Consider the following 26,079-nt stretch of genomic DNA (forward strand, 5'->3'; position numbering starts at 1 on the left):
CCGGGCTCCCCCCGCCCCGCGGAGGGGGCAGAGCGGCGCCTGCCCGGGGCGGAGCGGCGCGGCCGGCGGAAGCGGCGGCCCGCCATGGGGCGGCCGTGGGGCCGGTGGCTGCTGCCGCTCGGGCTTCTGCAGCTGCTGGGCGGCCCCGCGGCCGCTGCGTGCCCCTGCCGGGACCCACGGCTCTGCCGCCCTGTCACGGGCACCGGCGGCTTCGAGGTGCGTGGCCCCCGCCGGCTCCAGGCCCCGCCGGCCCGCCCGCCGGCTCCGGCCCCCGGGGTGGGGGGCGGCGCGGTGCGGCCGGCCGGCGAGCGAGGCCGGGCCCGGCGCGGCCTGCGCGCTTAGCAGCGCGTTAAACCCGCCGTCCGCCGCCGCCTTGGCTTAACTGCCTGCACGGGAGTCGAGCAGGTTTTTAAAAAGCAGGCGCATGTGATTTGCAGGGCGAGGTGGGTTGGGCAGGCCGCTGTCCCCGCCGCGGGCCGCTCGGCTGCTGCGAGGCGCGACCCTTCCCGGGGCGCCGTCCTGCAGGGCACCGCGCAGGCTGGTGCCAGAGGCGCGGGCCGTGGGCCTCTCCGAGGGGTGTGGAAAATAACCGTCCTGCTGAGAAGTGTTTGGAGCTAATGAGGGTGCTTTTTACCCCTGTTGCCAGGTCTTCGTGTTTGATGTAGGAAAGGAAACCTGGAAATCCTACAACTGGTCAAAAATTACAACGGTGGCAGCTTTCGGAAAGTACGATCCTGAGCTCATGTGTCATGCTCATTCTAAAGGCTCCCAGATAGTGCTGAAAGGTTGGTTACCTTGCAAAAATGTGGATATTTATGTGATACATGAATAAGAACATAATGTATGTGAGACTGTAATGCATTGGCGTTGCACATTCACTTGTATGCAGGGTATTAAAAATCAGTAAGAGGACTAATTAATAAGGGGATAATGCACACAGGACTGTAATACCTTGACATTTGCATGTGCTCGTATGCAGGGTATTAAAAAGAAAACCAGTGGCAGCTTCTGCCACAGTAATAATAAAACCATTCCAGTGACATCTAAGTAAAAGTCCTCAAACAGGGACCATTAGAGCTGTGGAGGAACAGGGAGGAAGGGAGGAAAGGAAAAACCTGTAGAAGATACTTCTTTGGGTCTGTATTCTGGATGTTATGCACAGTACCCAAAAGACAGGGTACGGGAAGGGATTTTAAGTAATTTTTAATACTTTTCACTTAAATCAATTCCTTTGTATTAGGAAGTGGTTAAGTTTTAAAACATGAATACTGGGGAACTCAGTCCAGGTACAAAATGCTGATTAGAAGGACAAAGTCCATTACAGCTCATGTGATGTAACCAAGTGTTGGCTCTGTTGGGGCAAAAACAGAATCCAAACACAATGTGGAAAGCAGCAAAGGTTAAACATAAATGTATGTTTATCTAAACAGTAGGACCCAGTCCCTCTTGCTCTGTGGAAATACTGAGAGTACATTGATTTCAAGAAAGATAGTTTACTGTGGCAAAAAGAACATTAAGCAGAAGTAAGGAGATTATAGAAAAAATACCCAAAAGGAATTTAATTTTAAATACTGCTGCCTCAGAGAGGCTTGGTAGTCTTTTCTGCGGTGGGTTCTCAGAGGTACACTTGGGAAAAAAATTAACTCCTTTGTATTTTACCAGTATGGGTGTGAGAATTTTTTATTTTGTGGTTATGTTTGTTGGTTTAGTAAAGACAAACCTTTCCTCCTCACTATTACTGTAGTGCAAATACATAGTAACTCTTGCAGGCCTCTTGTCTAGGTGATGTACCTCTTAAGGAAATTGTTGATCCTGCTAAAAGAGCAGCATGGATATCCCAACAGGTGGACCTTGCAAAAAAACAGTATATGGATGGAATTAACCTAGATATAGAGCAAGAAGTTAATGAAACCTCCCCTGAGTATTATGCATTAACAGAACTTGTTAAAGAAACTACAGATGCTTTTCACAGAGAAATACCAGGATCACAGGTAATAATAATGTACTTTATACAAACATTAAGTGTAACTTTATGAAATACAAGGAGTTTTGAGAATGCTGTTTAGCATATGAATATGAAAAAAAAATATGCAGATCTAAAGCATGATAATCTCATGAATGGTTAATTATGAATGTTAGCTATGATATGCTATCATCAGAATCACTATTTTTCACCTGTATGAATTTAAACGGAAGAGAGGTTTCACTGATATTTGTAGATACAATGCTACTGACTTGTGTGGGCTGGCAGTTATTAGTATGGCTTAATAAATCTTTGAAAGTAGGGCAAATACAGTCTTCTGGTGCAAAAGCTTGACAAAATTTTGGTAAACCCATCACTAAAGTTTTAAGAATTTGCATTGTGCTTCATATTTTTGATCGGATGGTTTTCATGTTATATTTTAACTTATTTGACGTTCTAAATTCACTAATAGGGGAACAGACTGTTTATTATCTAATGTTTGTTTTAGCAGCTGATCACCTTCTCCTATAGTTCTTAGTATCACTGTGTGTTAAACACTGTGCAACGTTTGGGAAATTTAAAAATTACTGCTTTTTTTAAAGAGAAAACAAGAGCTCCTAAGTGCCATACACAATACTAACTTGTGCATTTTTCCTTCAGGTAACATTTGATGTGGCTTGGTCTCCAGCATGCATAGATAAAAGGTGCTACAATTACACTGGGATTGCAGATGCTTGTGACTTCTTATTTGTGATGTCATATGATGAACAGAGCCAGATCTGGACAGACTGTATTGCAAAAGCCAATGCTCCTTACCTGCAGACTTTAGTTGGTAAGGACAAAACACCTCCCCAGGAGTCAGAACATTTCCATTTGTTCACATGGATAGAAAAGATTGCCTTTTCTTAGACAAGTTTTTGGTTGTAGTAAGGCTTTTGAGTGTGCTCAAGAATGTGTTGTCCTAATGTGAAAATAGTATCTCAGCTCCTTATGACACTACAGATAGACCTTCAGCAGTTGTGTGTTGTTAAGTAATTGTCTAATGGCAGCCAAAGCAATGGTGTCTGCCTGGGCTTGCAAAGAACCTGAAACATTTCTCTCATCCTTGTGAACTGCTGCTTTGCACGGCTGGTTTGAAGTGTGAGCAGCTAGAGCAGTTACTAGGATCTCAACAGAGCAAGTCTAGGAGTATGCAGGTGGGAGGTAAAGAAGAGCTTGCACCTTAGCCTTTGTCTAGGGATCATGCAAGTATTGGCTCTGGCTGTAGATTAGTTGTAAGAATAAGAAGCATGGGAAAATGCAGTAACACATCTTAATGTTTATTTCCTTCAAAACTAGGCTATGAAGAGTACATTGCTATGGGCATTGATCCTAAGAAGCTTGTGATGGGCGTCCCTTGGTATGGCTATGACTATGTCTGCCAAAACCTATCTAAGGTAAGATGAAGATTATTCATTTACAATTGTACTGTTATTTTTTTCTGTGGAAAGAGACAGCTAGTTTTTGGTGACCCTGTTTTTAGATTAGGAAATACCGTGGTCTGATGGATAAAAGCATAAAGCTGAGACTTTGCTTTGCTGATAACTGATGAGCAGTGTGTTAGCAAGCAAGGCATTTTATCTCTCACCAGGCAACCTGAACCCCACGATACCCAAGTGCCATGTTTGGCAAAGGAGCTATAGATGTTATCTGTATGAGAAGAGATGATGTCTGAAGGCACTACAACACTTGTGTCTGCCTTCTCAACACAGTCACTGAGCTCACTGCCTAAAGACCAGGTGCAACAAACCATAGCAAACCTATGACTGTTAAGGTATAGCAGTTTATGGATAAAGCATGGAGTCTCAAACAACATTATACTTAGGAAAAATGTAAGAGTGAATTAAAAGTAGAAAAGATAAGACAACTGTATAAATTGAATGATGTCCATCCAATCCCATACTACTACAGAGTAAACAAAATTTAACTGTTTTAATTTACTTCTGTCTATAAATAGTATGTCTGCCACAGATACTTGAAGATTTGGGATTTTTAAGACCCAGGTGCCTTTTGTGACTTTATTCTTGGCTGTACTGCTATTTTGGATTTAAATAAATCTATGTAACATGAAACTTGTGTCTTGTACTTTTTTTTCAGGATCATATTTGTTCCCTTTCCAAAGTACCTTTCCGTGGGGCTCCTTGCAGTGATGCTGCAGGGAATCAGATCCCCTACAGAGCCATCATGAAGCAGGTGAACAGTTCTCTTTCAGGAGTGCTGTGGGATGAGGTACAGAAGTCTCCATTTTATGAATACAAAGTAAGTGTCTATAAGACACCGTGTTGTGGAGTAAATGTTCATGAACCATACTTCTTTGATCATAAAGTTTTCAGGGTCAGTCTCTTCCATTTGTGTTTTCTACTTCTTTTTTTTTTTTTGTGTGTGGTAAAGGATGACTGGATATCTATGTCTTGAATTTCTAGTCTGAAAGAGGGGTGCAGTAACTGAAGACTACAGGAGTAATAAAGACGTTTATTACTTTGCGGTTTTCTTGAGAGATTATACCATATCAGAAAGGACGTTTTGGCACAAAAAAAATCCTATAGCTTCATCCTTCACTGTTACAGTTACTTTTATGAGTTGATGACTGATTTAAACTAAAACACATTCTGAGATGCTCCTAAGTTTTTCTAACCCAGTGGCTTGCATGTGTGTTCACTTATGCATTTGGTTTCTGCTTAGACAAAGAGTCCATGAATGATTGTGCTTACATGAACAACACAGTGTATGTATTTTGTGTTGTTTCTTTAGACATAATTTTAAGTTTCACATGTAGATGATTAAAAGGTGTTGAAAGCAATGACCAGGTCAAAGCAATGTAACTTTGACAAAATTTTATAACTTCCTCAAAAACTGTTTATTGCTGAAAAAAGCATTTAATTTCTAACTAAATTCACCTGTTAGGTTAGATAGAGTATCAGATTTTAGCTGTGTTTTAAAAAATTATCAAAATACAAATTAGCTAAATCTTTTAATCTAATTTTAGTTAGGATGTGTCACTGTGTTATAACTTAGATTCTATAAGTAAAAAAATAGCAAAGTATTTGACTTAAAATTTTTAATTGTCCTGGGTGAAAAATAATTTGTAAATCAGGAAAGTATCATGTAAATCTGCATAGCTTTTATGTCTCATTTTTTAATTGTACTTTTCACTGCATTCATCAGAAAATGTAATCAAAACTCAATGAACTTTAATGTATCATGTTTATATAGATAGGTAGATACTGACACCAGTGTTTAAATGTTTTTCTAGGATTCTCTTGGTCACTTCCACCAAGTATGGTATGATGACCCTCGCAGCATCTCTCTAAAAGCAGCGTATGTGAAGAATCGAGGCTTAAGGGGCATTGGCATGTGGAATGGAAATAGTCTTGACTATTCCAGGGAAGCTCTGGCAGAGCAACAAACTGAAGCAATGTGGCAAGCCCTGACACCGTAAGAACTATGTGAACCCTTGATTTAGAATGGTGAAAATTGTTAATTTTTTATTACGGCTTATACTGTCATAGATTTTGACTTTATATAAGCAGATCATGATTACAAAAAATTTGAGAACTAGCCAAATTCATCTTGCTATCTTGTATACAAAGCCATATTTTCATTCTTCAAAAAGGTCCAATGTTGCTTTGGCAGCATTGTTTTTTTTAAAAGACTGCTCATCTTTTTCATTTTTCATAACTACCATTAGTTGGTTAAAGCCTGAACCCAATGTTTACCTGATAACCAGAAAGACCAAGTGGTGGATTTACAGGGGCAACGTCATAACGATCCTTTGCGAAGGCTGCCTGGTGCAGCAGTGTTCATTGTGGGGTTGTGTGGTGCAGTCTCAGCTTTCTGACTTCCCAGCCCAACCTCTATTTTAGCTAAGCCACTCTTGAATCAGTTTAACAGAGAATACTGGAGAGACAGATTGTTGCTTACATGCAACTTGGTGAAACTTATGCTCCTACTTGGTTACTCTTCTAAAGATTAAAATACTTTATAGACTGAAGAAGTTATGTAACAAGAAGTAGTTGCCATTAAGATTTTTATCAGACTTCTTGTTAGAAGGGAATATGCAATAAACCCATTTCACCATGTTTATGTATCATGTAAATTCCTTAGTTTCAAAAGCCAAAAATCCTGATCCTTATCTTGAAGAAAGAACATTAACATAGAGAGGACTTGGATGATGTTTTCTTCCATTTCAAACTTCGATACTTCCTGAAAACTAGAACTCAGAAGTTTATTTAATGAACTCTGTATGCGTTTTTCCCACACACTTTAAGATTCATTCAGTAGCCTGTTGTTTGTTTTTATGTGGTGTTCCCTCTGAGATAATGAAGTTACATTTACTTTCTTTCTGGTTCATATTTTTCATAAAATAATTTGCCTAGAGAAATCATGTAACTTTTAAAAATAGCTGTAGTGGTGGAGAGATTGACTGGTGTTTAGAAGATTTTTTTTTTTTTTTAATAAAATGCTGTCTTTACCAAGGTTGGTAAACAGTGTTGTCTGTTTATGCTTTACTTGTTCCACAGCTTACAGCCCACACTGCTTTTCTGCTTTTCAGAACTGTTTCACAACCAGATTAAAGTGCAACTGTGCCCTGCTTAAGTGACTCCATTAATTAAACAATTTAATTAGATATATGTAGTCAGTTGTGGGGGTGTGTGTGTGTGTTTGTTTTGTTTTTTTCCCTTGCTAAATAGTTACTGGGAAAACATCATAGAACAGCAACACTACCATAATGGCTAGTGAGACTTCATCTGAGTATTTGACTGCTTGATACTACAGGTGATGGAAAGCAGAAGGTAAAGCCTGCTGCTCTCACATAAAGAAAAACATTCCCTTGGAAAATAGGAGGGCTCTTCGCTTGAACTCTGGTCTGTAGGTTTTAGGAGAAACTGGTAAATTTATTTGACATATAGAAACTTCAGAATTTGTGTTACTATAGTCATATGCTAAAATACTGATACTGAGAGGTCTTCTGGAATCGATGATCTGACCTACAAAATCCTAACTGAAGGCCAGATGACTATATAATAAAACTTTCTTTCCTGTAGCAGTCAAGAATCATGAGCTGATACTTATTTTTTTTTAATTTAGGTTGATATTTTCCAAGAGCTAGTTGCCTGCCTTTGTTTCTGAAGACACAATTCTGAAATACAGGATCTAGGATTCAATCCTGAATTGAGCAAAAGTGGTTGTAGCTTTAATAATTTTTTTGTTTCTTAAATCCTGTCTTTAAGAAAATAAATTGGATAATGGGTAGACTCAAGACATTTGGAAGTTAGTCCTTTTGAGAGTTGCGTAGTTTTCTTATTGTAGTACTGACTTCCTATGTGTGTTTCATATCCAGTAATAAATACAGCCTTAGCTTTTTAGCTGACATTAATTCCTAGCATGTTATTGTTCCGTTTAATGTAGTAACATCTGGTACTGCAAAGAGGCAAACAGTAAAGCTAGAAAAAAATTGCTATCAAGAAGAGGTTTCCAATTACTCTTTCAGAGAATTGTCATCTAAGCACATGCGTGAGCTTGAATTTAAAGAAAAACAGAGTATGCAATAATGTAAGTAGGACCAGGATCATCACTATGGCTTGTCCAGGACAAAGCTTTCCTCTTCCACTAACTACAGAAGAACATTAATGTCCATGTGGCTTTCCTAATAAGAGAGGGAACAAAAATGGCTAGATATGAAATAAGGTGAGATAGTATCTGAGATTTTATTCATACTTCATAATAATATGGTAATAATACATTGGTAATTTCTAGATAGGCATTCTTCTAATGACAAAAATATACTTCAATAAATAGCTAAATAAAAGATTACTGTTGTTGTAGTTGTATTTTAATCACTTACCAAAAATTCAATGTGCGTGCCTGAAAATAAGAACAGGGGGTTACAGATTATAGGTTTATTTGCTTAGTAAGTATTTTGTTAGTGAAAGAACATCAGCATACCACTGTGATGTTACACAGTTAACTAACTTGCACTTATTTTAAAATAACTTAGATTTGTTTTAGACAGGTTACTAGGTTAAACTGTATGTTTAAGTAGCTGACTAATCTCATAGTGAGATTCAAAAAGGGAGCTGCAGTACCTCGGTAGCCTAGTATACAAATTCCACAACAGTTATATAGTTGATGTATTTTTACAAGATAACTTCAAGAACATATAAATGAATGCTGTGAAATTCTGAGCATCTGTATACATTACAGAGCTTCTGTTGACTTTACAGATGTTAAAGTCATGTCATCCTCTTAAATTCCTGATTTTCTGGACTGGAGAATTAAAGCTGAATGAGTCTTCTTCTGTGTCAGTTCTGCTCTCAGTGCACGTAAATCAGATGCTGCCTGCTTTCTCATCTGCAGAACAAGTAATTTAAGGAATTGCAATTTAAGGAAGTTTTTGGAGTTGACATATATACGGGTTTATATAACTAAGATTGAATTTTATGCAGGATGGCTGAATACAGGATACATCTTTCATCTTTAAAATTTTACATGTCTAATTAGATAGGCTAATTCTAGCACTACTTTATTCTGTACTTTGCCTTGGTGTTTTTAAGAGACAACTGTGAAATTCACTATTCTTTCCACTCCTTGTTGTACAGTGGAGGAGGCATAATGAGTACATCTACCCTAGATTACCCAGTAAAGAGGGGTATGGGCAGTCTCTGTGATATAGAGGACTCCTATTATTTCAAGCATTCAGAGCTGGAAAGCTATCAAATGTGAAGGCCTATATCATTATCTTCCTTCCAAAGGGAGCTGCAGGCAGCACTGGTATGGAATAAATCAGATGAAGAAGATTGCCATTTTTTTTAATTAGCCATGGTCTCCTACTGACCAGTGCTGCACCAAGTATGTTCCTTCAATTACCTTTCAAGTGAAATGTGAATTTTATGAAAGAGATTGTGAAGCTTAGCTTCAATAGTACCTTGAAAATCTAAGCTGCTTGAATGCCATACACTCAAAATCATTTAATAACCTGGTCTTCTGGAGTAATTTGGCTCAAGTGATATAGTTATGATGACAACTAACACCATAAAACTAACAGCATAAAACAAGAACTGTTTAGCAATTGTTTGCATCATCTAATGTTTCATAAGATCTAAGGTTTTTTTATACATAGTAACATTTTGACTGTTTTAATTAAAAGGCAAAGTACCTTAATTTCTATTATGAGTTTCATTTTTGTATCATCCAGCTGCTTCTTCAGTTGATCCAATTCATGCTGCACTGTAGTAATCCGGATGATTGTGTAATTCTATATGAAACAACAACAAAACGTTAAGTGCAGCATTAGTGCATCTCTTCATTCATTGGGTGATACTTCATCACTCAGCAACAATCCTCTGAACTCCAACTCTCCTGCTTTCTTCCAGTCCTTAAAGTGCGCTGGGCTGTCTCTGGTCGGTAAGCAGTCTGCTCTCCTAGAGAGGGCAGTTCCTTTCTGCTGCCAGCCCTTCAGCTGGGTGCAGAGGTTCTTCCACTCCCTATTGTTTTGGGAAGTTAAGATCTAGATCTGATCTCCTGCATAACAGCACACTGTTTTGCCGTTACCTTTTATGGCTACTCTCCATTTATAATAAACAGGCATACTTCATATTTTTTTTCCTCTCACAGACTTAGAATCACTATGTCAAAGTGCATTTATTGATGAGGTTGCTACACTCATGTGATGTTGAGTACGGATAAACTGCTGGTTATACAGCACATAATTTCAGCAGTAGCTGTGGGTGAGCCTATCTTTGAATTAACCTCTAAAACTAAAATCCCTGGTCCCTTGCAGTCAGTAAGGCTGAGGGGTGAGTGTGTATTTAGTAATCTCTCAATGTTCCAGCCTTTAAAAATGCTATTAAAGTGCCACCTAAAGCAAATGATGCAATAAAGTTGACTACACAGAGTCATTAAGTGGTATCTGGAGCCTCTCATCTCTGAGTTCCTGCTGTAAGCTTCTCCCCACCCAGGGGTATAGCTGCCTGCTCACAAGGGTCCCAGTCCCAGCTCTGACACCACACAGCCGTGTAACCCTGGCTCAGGCCACTGAGAAAGCATGAAAGGTACACAGTCATGCAGGAGAAAAACAGGCAGGGCCGTCAGACCAGTTGGGGGCTGCTGAGGAATCACTGCACTGCTGGGTTGAGTCACCAGTGAGGACAAAGCTAGTAGAGGAGAAACCAGCGACAGCGGGGTCTGTTCCCAGGGGCCCGACTCCTCCTGCCTGCCTGATGCCTGCCTGGCCAGCACGTAGCTTAGAGAGGTGGAGATCATACTCGTGCTTGGCCTAATAGCTCACTGAATCCTGGCTACCTCCTGTGGGTGCTAGCCAACAAATGACTGCTGTTTGCATGCTAAACTGTGCATTTCCTTCACCTAAGGCCTCTGTGCCTAGCCAGAGACACCTAAAAAAACTCTGATATCCCCCTCCAAAAGGAGCAATAACATATCTGAACACAGCTAGTAATATAATGTAACATCAGCCCTACTACTGTTTTTATATTGTAGATATTTATAATAAGGTAGCTCAAATAATACACATTTGTATATAATATACACTCTTAGATTGTACATACATTCTCTCACCTTTCAGTTACAAGAAAGGGATATTTGTATTTCCTAGTCTAGCTTCAGATTTGCCAACAGACTTGCTTCCATTAACGCATTTAGCAGATTATCAGATAAAACTATTGGGAAGGGTGTTTCCCTCTTGTCTTTTTTCTTTTTTTAATACCTCTCTGAAATTCCCATGATTTGACATCATCAACGTAACACAAGATTCACAGTTGCACAACAGTTCAGGTGCAACCACTCCAAAAGCCTCAGACACTTTGCTTGTCCCCCAAACTAGAATTCATTACCTTTGTACATGAAAGTTGGGATGATGAAAACAATATAGAACTGAAAAATTCATTAATCATACTGAACAAAAGGGGATTTTGTTACAAGAAGGCATTGTACAAACACAAAGTAGAAAGAATCACATGCTCAGACTCAAGCATTTCAGTCTTTTTGAGAAGAACGGGCTGAAGGAATTCTATACTTCATATCATTGAGGGATATTGGGTTGTTAAAGCTAGTTTACAAGTAATTGATTGGTGATTAATTTGTTACTTTATGCAAAAAAAAAAAAAAAAGGCTGTGTAAAAGGACAGATTAAATAATACAAGCAAATACCTTGGAGTTTGTCATATTGTTTGGTCGTTTTCGGCTCTCTCTGGCTTCCAATTGCAGGAGTAATTTCTGGTGGTAATGCTCTAAATCTTGTCGCAGTTTGTTTAAAGCATCCTCCAGTGAAACTGTAGCTTTCTTAGTTCCAAAGTACTTCTTTTTCCATTCCTCACGAACTACACAAGAAGACGATAATACTGTTTGGTCTTGTTCACCTTACCATAGGGTCTGTTGAAGACAGTAATGACCAACTTATCTCACAAGATTCAGTTGGCCAATGCACACATTAAAACCTGGAAGTACATTTCTTTAAAAGAAGCAATTAGTGAAAAATCTTCATAGTTGCCATCTGGGGTTAAATCACAACAAAAATTACATTCACTATAAATGCAACTGAATTTTCACACAATTACCTGCAACAAAAGGCTCTACCTGTCCACTGAGATACAACCCAAGTTCCAAAATCAAAATTTCATTCAGCCTGGCTGTTCTGCAGGTTTCAGATGCACAGTAAGTGCTCCAGACCTCTGAAGACTGGTATGCCCACCACAGTCTGAAGTCTCTTTAATATAGCAGAATATTTAGCACTATAGATTTATGCAAAATTTGAGCTCTGCAGGGCCAGAGATTTTCAACAGCTTAGTTTTATACAGAAGTCCCAAGATTATGGGAAACAGGTATTTACCTTTACACTTAACTATGATTCTTCCTACGTTGTTAATGTGCTATCAACAGCTGGCACATAAATCCCCCTGTATCTGGTGCGGCAGTCTTATGGCCACATACATCCCCTAGTTTGTGAAGTATCTTGAATGATTCCTCCTTTCAAGGCATATTTTAGGAAATCAGGACAACTGCTTCTCAGAAACTTTCCAAAAAGAACCCAGATGCTGGAGGACTATACAGTATGTAACTGAGAGTGACTGTCAGCATGGTAATTTTAGGAGGATATTAGATATAGGCTGGGTCGCTGTTCCTACAGAATACGCTCTTACCTTCATACCTTGTGAAGAAACACTTTTGCTAATGCACTTACTTACGAAACTCTACTGGTCTAATAGAAATAGTTCAGAGGTGGAGACACTTCTTAAAGAACCTGCAGAAGCTGTTTAAATCCTTGTGAAATAACCTTTATTTTACCTAACTGGATAACATAATCTAAGACAATGCAGGAGCCATTTAGGGTTTATCTCAGCAGGGTAAATTAGCTTGCCTTGCAGCTCCATGCTCCTACAGATTCACTGCTTCAAGTACCCAAGTTTGGTTTTTTTAAAATACAACTTCACTATGCTGCAGAATGCAGTGTAGTCATGCCCTTAGAGAATATCTGGAAGAATTGTCTCATCTTCTTCTTTCAACAAAGCTCCAAATAATAGCTGAGACGCCTAGTGATTTAGCTGTATTTAAGTACAAAGAGAATGCTCTCAAAACACCAAAGTGATTAAACCTCTTCTGTGTATAACTGGAATGTGACTTAGGGAGGGTAGTTTAAGTATAAACTTGAAAATAATTTTACGAAGAAAATTTGGGTGGGATTTCAATGAGACTTTACCTTGTTAAAAAAACCCCAAGGTTTGTCAAGCTTGTCACGACAGGCTTGTAACTTCCATGCCATAAGCTGAATACCATTAGATAGGAGGAACAAAAAGTATTATGCTGGCAATTTAACTAGAAGCCCTATCAACACAGTAAAAACCTCTGTAAGCACTAACTAAAGGCAAGTTTAGAATATGTCAGCTGCCCTGGGCCTCAACCAGCGAAGCGGCCTGCAGTCGCTCTGTGGGCACTGTATGTACATGGGACACAAACTGAATGGTTTACAAAAGCCCAGATATTTTTAGATTTACAAGAATGCCAAGAAAAGTGGAAGGAAACATGGCAATCTTGAATCTTTCCAGCATGCTGTTATACAAATAAGCCTTCTTGGAGCTATTGGCTATCAAACTGCTTGCTCTATAATTAAGCTCACTGTTGAGACAAATATTTTCACATTGCTTTCAATGTCATTTCTCAATCATTCCAAATTAAATTAAAAGTGTACCGTGGTATCTCCTCAGCTTATTTTGTTCCAGTAGCCCTTTAGCTTTTTTGATCAGTTCTTCTCTAGTTTTTTCCATGTGCCTTCTGTCTTTCTTCATTTGTTGCAATTGTTCTACCATCTTGTTTTCTAAAGATATTATAATTATATTTAGCAAGAATCTGGATACTGTAAATAAGAAGGATCAATCAAGATTTTTGTAATGTACCCATCATAAATCATACCAAAAACTGTCAGAACAGGCAGTAAAAAATGTTTTATTTTAATAAACTATCTCTAACTTTTTGAAATGGCTGATACATTAGAAAAAAGTGAGAAATCCAGCATGCATCCAGGCATTCATACACACACACAGAGCAACAAGTAAACACCCTTTTATATGCCTAGACAATGTATCACTAAAACTATATATTCAAGATACACTGCACACACTGAAAACTCTTGCCACGTGAAGCCAAAAAAGCCTCCAAAATACTATTTCCTGATCAAAAGATTTTGTGATATAAACTGTAGCAAAATTTTGCCTTAATCTCTAGCTAGTCATAGGCAGAATAGTATCTCAGACTTTCGCTAGTCTGCAACAATAGGTCAATCACTTATCTCTTCACTATGCTCCTCTTCCACCACAGCAGAAGATGCTCAACAATACTACTAGTGGTTTTCTTCACTACATGCTCACTTGAGCCAGCAGTATTTCACCTTATCTCCCTCCTTTCTTCCTTCTGTCCCCAACTCCACAAGCTGGTTCTTCTAGCACTGGGAACCTGCCATGTTCTATGAACAGCCCCTACAAATATAAATGCCTGGAATTTTCCAACCACAAATTAAAATTTGTAACAATACTGTGAATGATTGTATGTACAAATTCTTTCGTAAAGTAGGTACTTCTGTCCTCATTAATTATTCAATCTTGATCAAATGTTCACCTCCCTGCAATTTCTTGGAATCATATACTCACTTGCTGCCTGAATTGCAGGAACTTGAGCTGGATTTACATAAAGTGGCAGAAAAGGTGGACTAGGAGGTGAGATATATTCTTTTGGACAAGTAAGATGATTTTGCTTGTTTTCATCTGCCTACAGAGTAAAAAGACATAAGTGCATAACCTATAATCCTGAATAACTAACTTAGACATATGCTCCGAAAGTGGCCTGAGTGAACAGGAGGGCTGAATTTGAATTCTGCATATAAGATTTTTTATTCCATTATTAGTACAAATGATTACTAAATTACAAACAGCTGGACCTCTGCAAATAAAATCAAACACTGAACACTTGCATCTCAGAGAACATACAGGCAAAAACATAGACTACTGCTAATTGTTCTTGTCCATGTCCATAACCCCACAAGCTCCTGACACTCCCATACAAGACCAAGAATAATGGGCCTTAAAACTGCCATCTGGCTCATTGCTCATGAAGTCTGGGCTGCCAGTTTCTAAACTAAAACCTATAATAGCAGATTTTCAATTTCATTATTATTTTCATAAGACTCCACTACAATCACTTCTGCACAAGAGCTCACAGGCGACAGTTAACACTGAGGGCTATTATGCTGTATGATTGCATGAGGGTGCTGAGTTTGCCTAAACATGCTCTTATTCTGATACTATGACTAAATCATATATATGTTTCAAAGGATTTTATAGTTTTTATCACAAGCTTTACTTGGCTTGAGAGAAGACAAATTTATCTCATAGGAAATATGAAACTGTAAAAATGTCACTGATAAAAACAATAAAATGTTACTGTCAAGAAACTGTAAAAAAAATCAGCTAATATTAAAAGACTGAGATAGTTATTGTATATGTGGTTCCTGTTAAATTATAACCAGAGGTATAACTTATGATGATTTAATTGTTTAGAAATATAGTTGACTTTTCCATTAGGAAATCTGTTAAGTAGCAGTGCATGAACTAAATTCTCTCAATTACTCTCATGTGATTATTTCTTATTTCTAATGAGTTACCTGTCTTATAAAATTATACTTTTTCTAGGTAGAGGACTATATTTATTGCTCAAGACTACTATGAATATGTTGGTTTGAAAAACACACCTGATTATCCAGTTTTTCACCAGGATCAGCTATAGACTTGCTAGTTCTGTATTGTTGCAAGCTAAAGATAAAATCAAAGCAGCAAGTGAAAATTCATGTAATGAGATGTTTTATTCCCCATTTTCTTTCACTTATTTTAAGTCTGCAAAATGTTTCTAGCTATGAATTAATATTATCCATTATTTCAGCAGAAACATTATTTACTAACCTTTGGGTTTTGCATACATATTCTGTGGTTTGGTCTTCCATTATTTTAAGAACTCCAGAACCCTGTGTTGTGTCTCTTCTTAGTTTGGTATCTTTTTGGTGGTCATTATTTTCCATGTTTGTTAGTTCTGTGACAGGATAGTGATGATCAAAATATATAGATTACACTCACAAAATTCAAGCTGTTTTGACTGTCAATCCCTGGACCTTCCAACCTGCATTAGAAATGCAGTGAATCGATCCAATAATGTTATCTCTGGGGTTTAGGCATGTTGTATGAATAACAGAAGGAACCCCCACATATATTTTTGTTTTGAGAATTTGTATCTAACTAATGTACAAGAAACATTATCACAGATAAGGAAACTACTTAATTATTTCACCTTCCCTAAACTAATTCTGTATCTAACACTTTCTGCCTTTCAGAGACTGAAGATTCCCTACAATCTGGAGCCAGAAAAGAAAGGCAGAGCAAACTATTTTGCATTTAAATGTTAATGAATAAATGTAATCTGATTTAAAATATACACAATAAATATTTCAAAAGAACACTGCTGTCAGACTTTGGCTTTACTACTATAAAATCCTACATTTGTCATCATGCAAAATAAAATTATGGAAAACTTTTCTGTTATATATTTACATATAAATATTTGTATATTAAGTGGTCTCATATGTAACATCAGTTAACATGATGATGGAGGGACAAACCTATTTTTGCAAGATTATGACTGGAAACTGAAATTACTGAAAAATCATTCATGAAAGCCTTTTCTAATACACGCTCCAGACACGTCTTAAAGAATGCAATATCCAAATTTTTGTTTTCTTACTCAAAGTGCTGGATATCCAGAAAATCATTCTAACTGAAATCTATAAGGTGCCCATACCTATGAAAAATTGAATATTGCCTCATTTATTAATTGCTCATTAAAAATTTACAATAGAATCAAGGTCACCTTTTTTATATTAAGTGTAAAATTCTACTCAAATATTAAGACTTGTCTTTCGAAAGTATCTTCTCAAAACTAATTTATGTTATAATTTTGATGCTAATATAGCAGTAGTCATTCAAATCCAATTTAAATGTGTCAGTCATTTCTTTCTTGGTAATCACTAACAATTTAGAAATATTAAGAACATTATATAATTGTTCAGGGACTTAATGGCCCTCAGTATCCATAAGACATTCCATTTTAAGGAAGTAGTAGTTAATAGATTTCTTCCAAACAACATTTTCTATTTTGGCACGGAACTGTTATCTAGATAATGTGTGCATTAAACCACTCCATACTTTTGTACTATTTTCACCGTAGTCTGCTCAAAGAATTCTCTTACCGCTCCGTTTTAGGAATGCCAGTGTTCAGTAGCATATAAATAAATATTATGTGGGAGGGAGGGGGAAGAAACACCCCTCTTCTGTAGTAATGTAGCCATAGATAAGATGACAATGACAGTTGAAGTGAATAAATACTTTCCCTGATATACTGATAACAAGATTTTTTTTCATTTAAAATTGCTGTTGAATTATGGGACCTTATCCTCCAATCTGTATAGTAGCTGCTTAGTAATTTTTTTCATGTAAATAATATTAGACAAATGCATCAATTATAGTAAAGTGTTTCCCTGTATCAGCACAGTGATAAAGAAGGACTCATCCAAAATAAAACTAAAGCTCTTTGAAAGATATGACCATTATTTTAAAAATTAGAATACTGTTCTGATAGCAATATTCCAACTCATGCTTTAGCTACAGATTTCTTAAAACTTAGCTTTACTCTAACTTTCTAAAATACATGCTTTAGCAAAAAGATGACAATGAACTGTTGTACCCTTTTGATATTTAATGTGAATTTGGGGTGTTTGGTTATTCTGGCCTTGTTCATCACTGTGGTTTACATGAAGAGTAAGAGCAGTTCCTTTGGCTTTGCCATTCGACTTAGGAGTGTTATGCTCTTTTTGGTCTTGGCTGAGATGATTTTTCTGAGAGGTCTGTAATACCATATCACTCTTTCCAGACTCCCAATCTGCAGGATTTGAATGACTTGGTGTGAAGAGAGATCCATTGGCTCCATTTTGACCTGCATAATAATTGATATTAGAAAACAAAATTATTATTTTATTGTAACTGTTAACCATAATATTTATTCTTCTCCTCCTTCATCATCCTGCTTCATTACATTGGTTAAACTTACTTTTTCCTCTAAACTCTATCTGTTTTTCTTGAATCCTGTTGTTATGGTCTTGCTTACGTTTTGCATGCAAAACTGTAACAGGTTCTTTCTCACCCCATTCCACAGGACTGTGCACCTCCTGATTTTCTAGCTGATGACTACTATGTATGCTTCCTAAAAATTGTTTGCTTTTTTCAGATTTTTGTTGTGGAAGACTGGATAATCTTGATACATGACCAAACGTATTAGCTTCTGCATTAAAATGATGTCTTTGTTGAGTTGATGATGAAAATGGATAAAGATCTTCAAAGGATTCCACTTCAGGTAATAAATATAATTCAGGATAAGGTGCCTAAAATATGCAGTATATTCATCAGACAGGACAAAAGAGGAAATGTACAATATAAAAAGTTTCTGAAAATGATACCTTAAAAATCATTCAATACATACATAAGGAGGAGCAAATGCCTTCAGTTCCAGTTCTGTTTCTTGCTTTGCTTTCACCTTGGAAGATAAAGAATGTAAGCATAACCAATAAAATACTTTTTTTTTTATCAATAATGATGCATATCACTTAATTTCTGTATTCTAGCATCATCTTTACATACTACATTTTTTCATAACCAGAACTATCTTCTGTGATGGCCTCATGAGGAAGAAGAAACATGGACTACTATTCTATTTTCTGACATGGTACTGAAGCTTTATTTTGTCTATTTTTCAAAATCTCAGTCAGACCCAGAAAAGTAAATGGATGTACTGATTTTTTTTTTTTTTTCAAATGGGAAAAGAAAATGGGGGGGGAAAAAAAAAGTCTGAGCTTACATTTAAATAATGAAATTGAACTAAAGATGGGGCCAAATTCTGTTCTCAGTAGTGGCCAGGCAATGCCACTGATTCACTGTTACAGGCACAGGCTATATGCAAGAAAAGGAAAAGCAAATGAACACAATTTTGGTTTATGTTTATTTTTCATTTACAGACCCTTACTTGCAAGTAGGGTACAGCTCTTAGTACTGCTTACATTGCCACTGTTGTGAAACAGAAAACTAGGGGGGGCAAACCCACTCAACAAATATTTCATCATGGAGATGTAATTCAATGAGGTTACCATGACCCTAAACAACAAATAAACCAGTTAGTTGGATTATTGCTTTACACTTTGTTATAAAGTTAAACATCAAACAACAGTAATTACCCCAAATTAAAATTATATCTTTAATTTGTCACTAAAAATCTTCACTTATATCTACCAACGTCTTTAATTCTCAATTAGAGTAAAATATCTTCTTAATTTCCTGACAATCTAAAGGAAGCTGGAAAATTTCCCCATTTATCTCAGAACTATCAGTGGGGAAGAAAATACACCATTTACTTATTATCATCCAATTAAAAAGACCTAAATTCTTTGAAGACATATGCACATTTTCAGATTTAGATTGTGTCAGTCTTGAAGTTTTTCTTAATATTCTTCCACCTAGTTTTTGCATATTACTTAGTATTTATTCTAGTCTTCTGTGAGAGTAATTATACTGATAACTCAACTACAAATGAAATAAAGGCTGGCAACAAATTTCCAGCTTGTAATTAATTCCCAAATCCATGAGAAACAGGTGAAATGAGAGGTGAAAGAAGTATTCTATACTTACGTACATGACTTCAGTCTTTATGTATTACAAGAACAAACTTTCAGTTAGACTGATTTTCAAGTTTATTTAATCTTTAGCTACAATTTGTAATATATAAATATATAGAGAATCATTATGAGGAGCAACTATGATTCAGAGATTTAGGTTTTTTGATTACATATATTTCAGGCTGTATTACAGGACTAATTAGTGGAACACAAATGTACATCCAGAGAAGTTTTCATTCAGAGATCAATCTTTTAAAGGCTTTTGGGCAGGTCACAGCAGAAACCATTAGAGGAATTCTGACTTACTCAGTTTCCACTGCAAATTCTTCAACTGCCATAATCCCACCCATATACTGGTAATAATGACCTTAAGGAGATTTTTTAAAAATGCAACTAGATTTGTCATATTTAATCCACTGATTTATCAAAACTAGCATCTTTTCACTGGATGGCAACTAATTACATCTGATGCTTTAAAGGATGTTTCTAATATATCCAGCTGTTCCTTTGTGTTTGGGAAAGTAGATGTGCTCTGACAAGAGTTTATGCTCCAGCATGTTTTAAAACAAATGCTAACAGTGCTTCTAAAGTTATATCTATTTTATGTGATATTATCTAATCTGAGCAATGAAATCTGCAGTTTACATTATAAAGCAGAAGAACATGAAAGAAAAAAAAAATAACTTACCACTGCTAGTTTTTTCCCAATACATTTTAAAAATTTGAACTTATCTGCAACTGCAACTCCACCCAGGTACTCTCCAATTTTTTCCCGTAGCACTCTTAATGTGATGTGAGGAGACACCCTAGAATGTTGTTACTCATTAATACATCTGTAAGATCAAATAACGATGGCTAGTTAGTAAGAGGGGGAAGATAATGCCACATACATGTTGGCTTGTATGGATGGAATGACCAAAAATGGGAACTCTGTCCTAGAACTGAACCTAATTTGCACATAGGCCAGAGACTCTTGGTGTGGTAGAGTTAGAACATTGTATCACATTATGGTAGACCATATTACAAGGGCTGTCATAACATTAACTAGCAATATTCATATTTTAGGAACACCATACAAAGGGACAACATGGAATTAGCTGAAATTTGAAAATGACTTCTTCAGAACTCTCTTGCTCATCTGCAGATGAATAACAAAAACATTGGAAACTACAGTCATGCATTTCCACGTAGGTGACAAAGTTTCATGGGGCCCATCCAGGACTGTAGAACATACCCCTTCAAGCACTAAGGGCTAGAGGAAACTTCGCCACTGTCCATTTTAAGTAGCAGGCACATTCCTTTGATTTTGCCTTCTCCAACACAAAGTTACAGCTGGGTGTGTGCATGTGTACATGCAAATGTATTTTAAATCAAAACCAAACACTGCTGTGTGAAAATTTCTACCAGAGTTTGAGGATGAGAGAGCAGACGCAAATATGATTTGCATCATTTAATATACTACTGGAAACCATGCAAGTATTAGTAATGAGCTTGGTATAAAAATCACTATAGAATAAAAAGCATCTCTGCAGAATAAAACCAAATGTGTAAGAGGCACACAAGGGCTCTGCAGTACAGCATAAGCAATTCTAATTGCTCCCATGCTGCCATATAAAATTAACCAGGGAACAAATTCAGGCCCGAGACGGTTAATCACCCATGCTGATTAAGTGTTAGTATACTCCCTAGCATGATTTTGGCCCAGGCAGCTATCACTGTTCAAGCAATGCACAGACATAGCTTGGGGAATAGCACATGCCATTCTCAGTAAATAGTAGACAAGAATGTGCCATCCCTTCAGCTGGGCCAGGTCTTCAACATTAACCAGTCAGGGTCTGTCTGCACTTTCAGACAGCCCTATATGACTTCATTTCACACCCTAGGTACGTAAAAACACCCTTAGTTTCATCTCATAAACACACTACTTCAGTGGGCTACAGTGCTTCCCTTGCATTAGTTCAGACACCCTGGACTTAGAGGACCCTACTCAAGATCATAAATCTGCCTTGGAGCACAGGCATACAGCAGAGGAGACCAAAGTCTGAAAAGTGGACACATCTAGGCCACACTGCTCGGTCCATGTACATTTAGCTCCTGTTCGATTCTTCCTCAGCCATTCTTTCCCCACACTTGCTGCAGATACTAGCCCTAGAAATTTATTTCAAATGGATAAAGAAATATGTGAAAGATGGATACGTAATTCAATACACATCCTTCCAAGGTCTTATGTGAGAACAGAGATGATCTATAATTCAAATATCTCTCATTCGCTATCATTTCTTCAAGCTGATATCTCAGAGAAGATATGTCCCTTGAATCGTAATCCGAAACCCAATAAATGCAAGCTCTTTCAGAGGCAATTCTAACACTGCACATCCTTCACTGATAATGCCCATCCAAACCAGCAAGGAAATCTAAATCTAAGGCATTTATGACCACCAGGGAAAACATCTAAGTAACTACGATGTATCATGGGAGAAAATTATCTAGGTATACAGAACCTGAGATATAGAGCATAAATTTACCTGAAAATTATTTGCCAGTGCAGCTGCTAGGAACATATAATAATGTTTCTTGCTGCCACTGGCTAGCAGAAGACTAGTCACATCCAAGTCATTTGCTTCAGGGTGTTCCTTTAAAAGTAATGCAAACAAGAGTTCATTGCAGCCATCTCATCTAGAAATAACAAAAGCATGGCTTCTGTGGTGAGGAATGAGGAATAAACAAAAGATCAGAGGCTGACAAATCAAGTTCATGGGAACAAGAACTCAGGGCCATAGACAATTACATACTTAATATTTTCTTCTAATTTAATGATTAATGGAAGTGGCCTGTACTTAGACCTAAGAATCCTTTGTTAAGCTGACTCAGACAGTACTCGGATTGTCAAGCTGACTGGACAGTGCTATCAACAACATCCAAACAGCATTAGTACCAGCAAGGCTGCTGTTCCCTCTTCAGGATTATAAGAGAATATATATATTATTTTTTTTTTTAAAGAAAGTGATACACTAGCCAGGTGCTGGTTATTGCTAATGCAGCATTGCATAGCAACCATAAAATAATTAATTAGTAATTATTTAAGACTCATTAGCAAGCAACAAATACCCAGACAGATACAAACCCACTGAAATCCATGAAAATCCTAATTTAAGTTGATGCCTCAGAATTGAGCCTTAGTGAAATAAATTTACACTAGGGAACAGAGAGGGCAGTGACAGATGTCCAATCACATGAAATGATTTGAAGTTACCACTCCAGTCGTGTATTTTGCACCTCTGCCAGAGACTAGAACAGCAAACAAAACAGATACCTGCACTTACTTCCTCTGGTTTTGAGCAGCCTTTCAACAAAAGAAGCTGTGAGAATTAATACATTCTGCCCTACATGCTCACATCTGACTGCTGTCAAACTTTTCAGCTACACAACATATTCTCTTAAGTGGACAATACAGGCCTAAATTTAAATTAGTTAAAACCCATATTCCCTGCAGTTTAAGTTAAATTGACAGGTTTTGCACAGGAACAGACAAAGAGCATGTAAAAGCTCCATTTCAATACACATCTTTACATTATTTGACTTTTCTACAACTTCTTACCACACTAGATAGACACAGATTTTGTGAATAAAGTGTTTAGGAGTATAAATCAAATTTTCAAAGTTACGAAAGATTAAACTGCAACTCTCTGTGCCAGGTTTGGGCCTAGGACTGGAAACCCAGGGTATTCTTTCACTAAGTCCTCTGAACAGCTACCTGAGAGGACACATAGCACATGGTGTTGTGCGCAACCTTTCAGAAATACTACTGAAGAAAAAAGAAGATATGCTGGTGATTGCATGGGCTGTAATGCTTTCCCTTGAGAAACATGGCCTAAGCTCTTTCTTCAGACTGAGAGATCATTATATCCCTGTTCCTGGGAACTGACAGGCTATTCCATCTTCATCAAGCCACTCTGTCTTGAAGCCGGCTCATTGCTGAAAAGAATTCAAGATTTTGATAGTCGGGCTCAAAGAGACAGAAAGAATATAAGAGTGTGCTTTTACGACAAATTATTCTGCAGAGATACTAGCACTGCTCTGGAAGTGTGTTTCAGTGCTCTACGTCAAGGGGTGGAATGGAGCTAAGCCTGATACAGTCCAAATAAACATGGGCACCACTTACCCTCCGCAAATTATTAGAGAACAAGTCTCTTCTGACAGATGTAATTGCGCTCTACAGAGCAGCAGCTGGACTAAATGACTGAAGGGCAATGGAAAGGACGTACCATGCACATGAAGCCTAAAACTATACTCACCTTATAAATCCGGCTGAGATGAATTTGCTAGTAAGAGCTACAGGAACTGTATTCAGCTTGAAGTTCCACACTTCTTCTGGGACATAAAAAACATGGAGCTCCACCAACTAAATAAAGAACAGATGATCATAACTGTAGATATATTATAATCCTCTTCCTATATGCTTTGCTTACCTGGACTTTCAATTTCTGGAGGCAGGAATGGTTTCTTTGATGTTAGCACATGAAGTAGAAGAGTGAGGCTCTATCTGACAGTAATGACTTGATAGTGAGAACAGTGATGAATAGAGAAATTTGTGATTGAATGCCAGCTGACAGCATCAAAATAAGTCACATTAGAACAAGCTCAACAATGGAAATGAGGGAAAAGAGAGCTCGTGCTACTTTTGTATGTCACTGTGACAGCAGTGGACAGAGCTTACCAAAACCACTTGATACTCTGGAGCGTGTCATGTTTACAAGAATACTTCAGCTGAAATACTACCTTTGTTCATCTCATAAAAAATGCAAAGCCCTGAAAGCTTGATCCAAACAGCATTACAACTTAATCGGGCTAGCAAGAAAAAAATTTTTAAATATTTCTGACAGTTGTTAATAATATTAGCTACCTAGGAAGCGTAACAATGCTCCTGGCAGTGTCTGCAAAGAGAACAACTAACCCTGCTCTGAATGAGGTTCACTTAAATTGTGTTCAACCATGTGGTAGTTGTGGGATTGTTAATGTCTAAGTCTTGATATTTTTAGTGAGAATCCAATGGTATTGACAAGGATGATACACTTCCCTATAACTAGAAGCCATACAAATAAGCTATATTAAATATTTCTGCAATTGTTGAGTTACTAAATATAAACTAGAAGAGAATGCTTTCTATACATACTATGTTAAAAGCACAGGGGTTTTCCTACCAGGTCTTCTAGAAATGGTGCACTGTCACTTATTTTAGTATTTTTTATTTGTGAAATCTAAAAAATCTCTATGAAAAAGTACAAAAACTCTCACCTGTGATGTCTGAGGTCTCATTTGACTGAACAGCATATCAGTGCCTGTACTTGATCACAACAAATGCCAGGTGGGCTCTCTAATCTTCTTTTTGATCGAAACATTCTTTAAGAATGAGTTTCATGTTAATCTGTTACGAGAGAAGTTACTCCATTAATATATTTTATTTTCATTTACTGTTCTTCTTTCCATTTCTGAAAATGAAAAAGTTGCTTCTGTGCTGAGGCAGAAAGCTTCCTGCTAACTGTAGACAAACAGCCTGCACCACACCTTCTACACAAGTAAGTATCACCTAAGTAACCAGGGGAATTGCTAAATCACAGCCCTGCAGCTTTGAGAGATCTGCCCTGGAGTATTTCCTCTTAACATTTTCTCCCCTTTCATAAAAATACTTCAGTTGTATATAATTTTCTACCCAATTGTACTGTCTTCCTAAAGACACAGACATAAATCTCCACAAAATGATTATTGCAGGGCCCGGGTTTATCTCTGATAAAGGGACAGTTATTGTGAACTGCAGTCAAGCCACATACACTGTGCATCGCACCGGCCAAAACGTATTCCAAGGAAACCTGACAGTGCCAGGCAACTGTCAGGAAAGTCCTTTCATAAACTATAAACCACAGTTCTGCCCTAACCTTGTTACGACTTTCCTCAGTGCTCTCCCTTTGAAGGCTCTTCCAGCACCTCAGAGGCTACAAAATTCCTGATTTTCAGCCTGCTGAAACCCTCCCTGTTCTCCTGATCATCTTGGCAGCTCTCCCTTGTACCTTTGCTACTTCGAATTCACCTGTTCTCGAGCACATGTGACCAGGCCTTCCAGGTCTTGCCTTGGCTCCGTGAGATGGAATTAACGTTTCCTTGTGTCAGAGGGAAGCACCTATTTAAGAGCCCGTGTCTTTACATGCCTCTTGACAATTATACTGCCACAAGCTCTCATGAATGACCTGACTGTAACATCCCATCACTTCTCCAGTTACTCCCAACAAAAGGCACAGCAAGTTACAGCACAAGTTCTTCCCCTTTGTCTCTGTATATATATGCAAAATGTTGCACTTTGCATTACAACATGCCACCCTGTGCCATTATTATTCCAGGCTTCACGGTCACCCACTAACAGTTTCTGCAGTAAACACCCACCTCCCCTAGACTGTAGTCAAGACCCAAGCACGCTGGCAAGAGCAATCAGTTCATTACATCTCAAAACAAGCTCCAAACCAGTAACTCACCGGATATTATCACCAAGGTTTGCCACTTTGGTCTATAATATTGTCTTTTCTTTTAATCCACTTTATAGATAAATTGAGAAGAGGAGGAGGGGGAATCAGCGTGTTTGCGGACAGTTCCCCCTTCCCGGGCATACAGAGCCCGCAGGCAAACAGCCACGAACCACAACCACCGGTAAGAACTACGGGCCGCGGGCCGCCCCTCGGGGCTCCCCTCCGGGGCTGGGGCTGCCACTCGCCCCTCGGGGGCCCGCCACCGCCGGGACCGGGACCGGGGCCGGGGCCGG

At 37.9% G+C, this 26,079-nt stretch overlaps 2 protein-coding genes across 6 annotated transcripts; one reads left to right on the top strand and one right to left on the bottom strand.

Moving 5' to 3' along the window:
* The first annotated feature begins 54 nt into the window (after nt 1-54).
* On the top strand, nt 55-17,876 carry CTBS (chitobiase). 5 transcript variants are annotated; one of them, XM_042784347.1, is made up of 8 exons: nt 55-216; nt 647-785; nt 1,783-1,991; nt 2,624-2,795; nt 3,302-3,399; nt 4,100-4,261; nt 5,256-5,437; nt 17,834-17,876. In XM_042784347.1, the coding sequence occupies exons 1-8, from the start codon at nt 85-87 to the stop codon at nt 17,856-17,858; spliced, it is 1,119 nt and encodes a 372-aa protein (XP_042640281.1). In that variant the 5' UTR covers nt 55-84; the 3' UTR covers nt 17,859-17,876. The 5 variants fall into 5 exon arrangements, with proteins under 5 accessions (XP_042640281.1, XP_042640299.1, XP_042640274.1 ...); XM_042784365.1 differs by lacking the exon at nt 17,834-17,876 and adding an exon at nt 15,888-15,928; XM_042784340.1 differs by lacking the exon at nt 17,834-17,876 and adding an exon at nt 8,755-9,112.
* Nucleotides 8,124-26,032, bottom strand: SPATA1 (spermatogenesis associated 1). Its single transcript, XM_033000780.2, has 14 exons — nt 25,796-26,032; nt 24,567-24,696; nt 23,567-23,673; nt 19,960-20,077; nt 18,086-18,139; nt 17,657-17,987; nt 17,294-17,542; nt 15,463-15,589; nt 15,255-15,315; nt 14,158-14,275; nt 13,203-13,328; nt 11,168-11,337; nt 9,159-9,257; nt 8,124-8,353 (listed from the first exon to the last, which is right to left on the bottom strand). Exons 2-14 carry the CDS (start codon nt 24,600-24,602, stop codon nt 8,249-8,251), a joined length of 1,701 nt encoding a protein of 566 aa, XP_032856671.2. The 5' UTR covers nt 24,603-24,696; nt 25,796-26,032; the 3' UTR covers nt 8,124-8,248.
* Between the last annotated feature and the right edge of the window lie 47 nt (nt 26,033-26,079).

The sequence above is a fragment of the Tyto alba genome, unplaced genomic scaffold (assembly GCF_018691265.1).
Source record: "Tyto alba isolate M040663 unplaced genomic scaffold, T.alba_DEE_v4.0 Super-Scaffold_1000006, whole genome shotgun sequence".
NCBI classification, from domain to species: domain Eukaryota; kingdom Metazoa; phylum Chordata; class Aves; order Strigiformes; family Tytonidae; genus Tyto; species Tyto alba.

Bases quoted from the DNA above. Each gene is read 5' to 3' on its own strand.
- CTBS (XM_042784340.1), top strand. From the start codon at position 85: ATGGGGCGGCCGTGGGGCCGGTGGCTGCTGCCGCTCGGGCTTCTGCAG. The intron at 3,400-4,099 runs GTAAGATGAAGA...CTTTTTTTTCAG, and splicing joins TCTGCCAAAACCTATCTAAG to GATCATATTTGTTCCCTTTC. The intron at 4,262-5,255 runs GTAAGTGTCTAT...ATGTTTTTCTAG, and splicing joins CTCCATTTTATGAATACAAA to GATTCTCTTGGTCACTTCCA.
- SPATA1 (XM_033000780.2), bottom strand. From the start codon at position 24,602: ATGCTGTTCAGTCAAATGAGACCTCAGACATCACAG. The intron at 17,988-18,085 runs GTATGTATTGAA...TGCATATTTTAG, and splicing joins AGGCATTTGCTCCTCCTTAT to GCACCTTATCCTGAATTATA. The intron at 15,316-15,462 runs GTTAGTAAATAA...TTTTATCTTTAG, and splicing joins TATGTATGCAAAACCCAAAG to CTTGCAACAATACAGAACTA.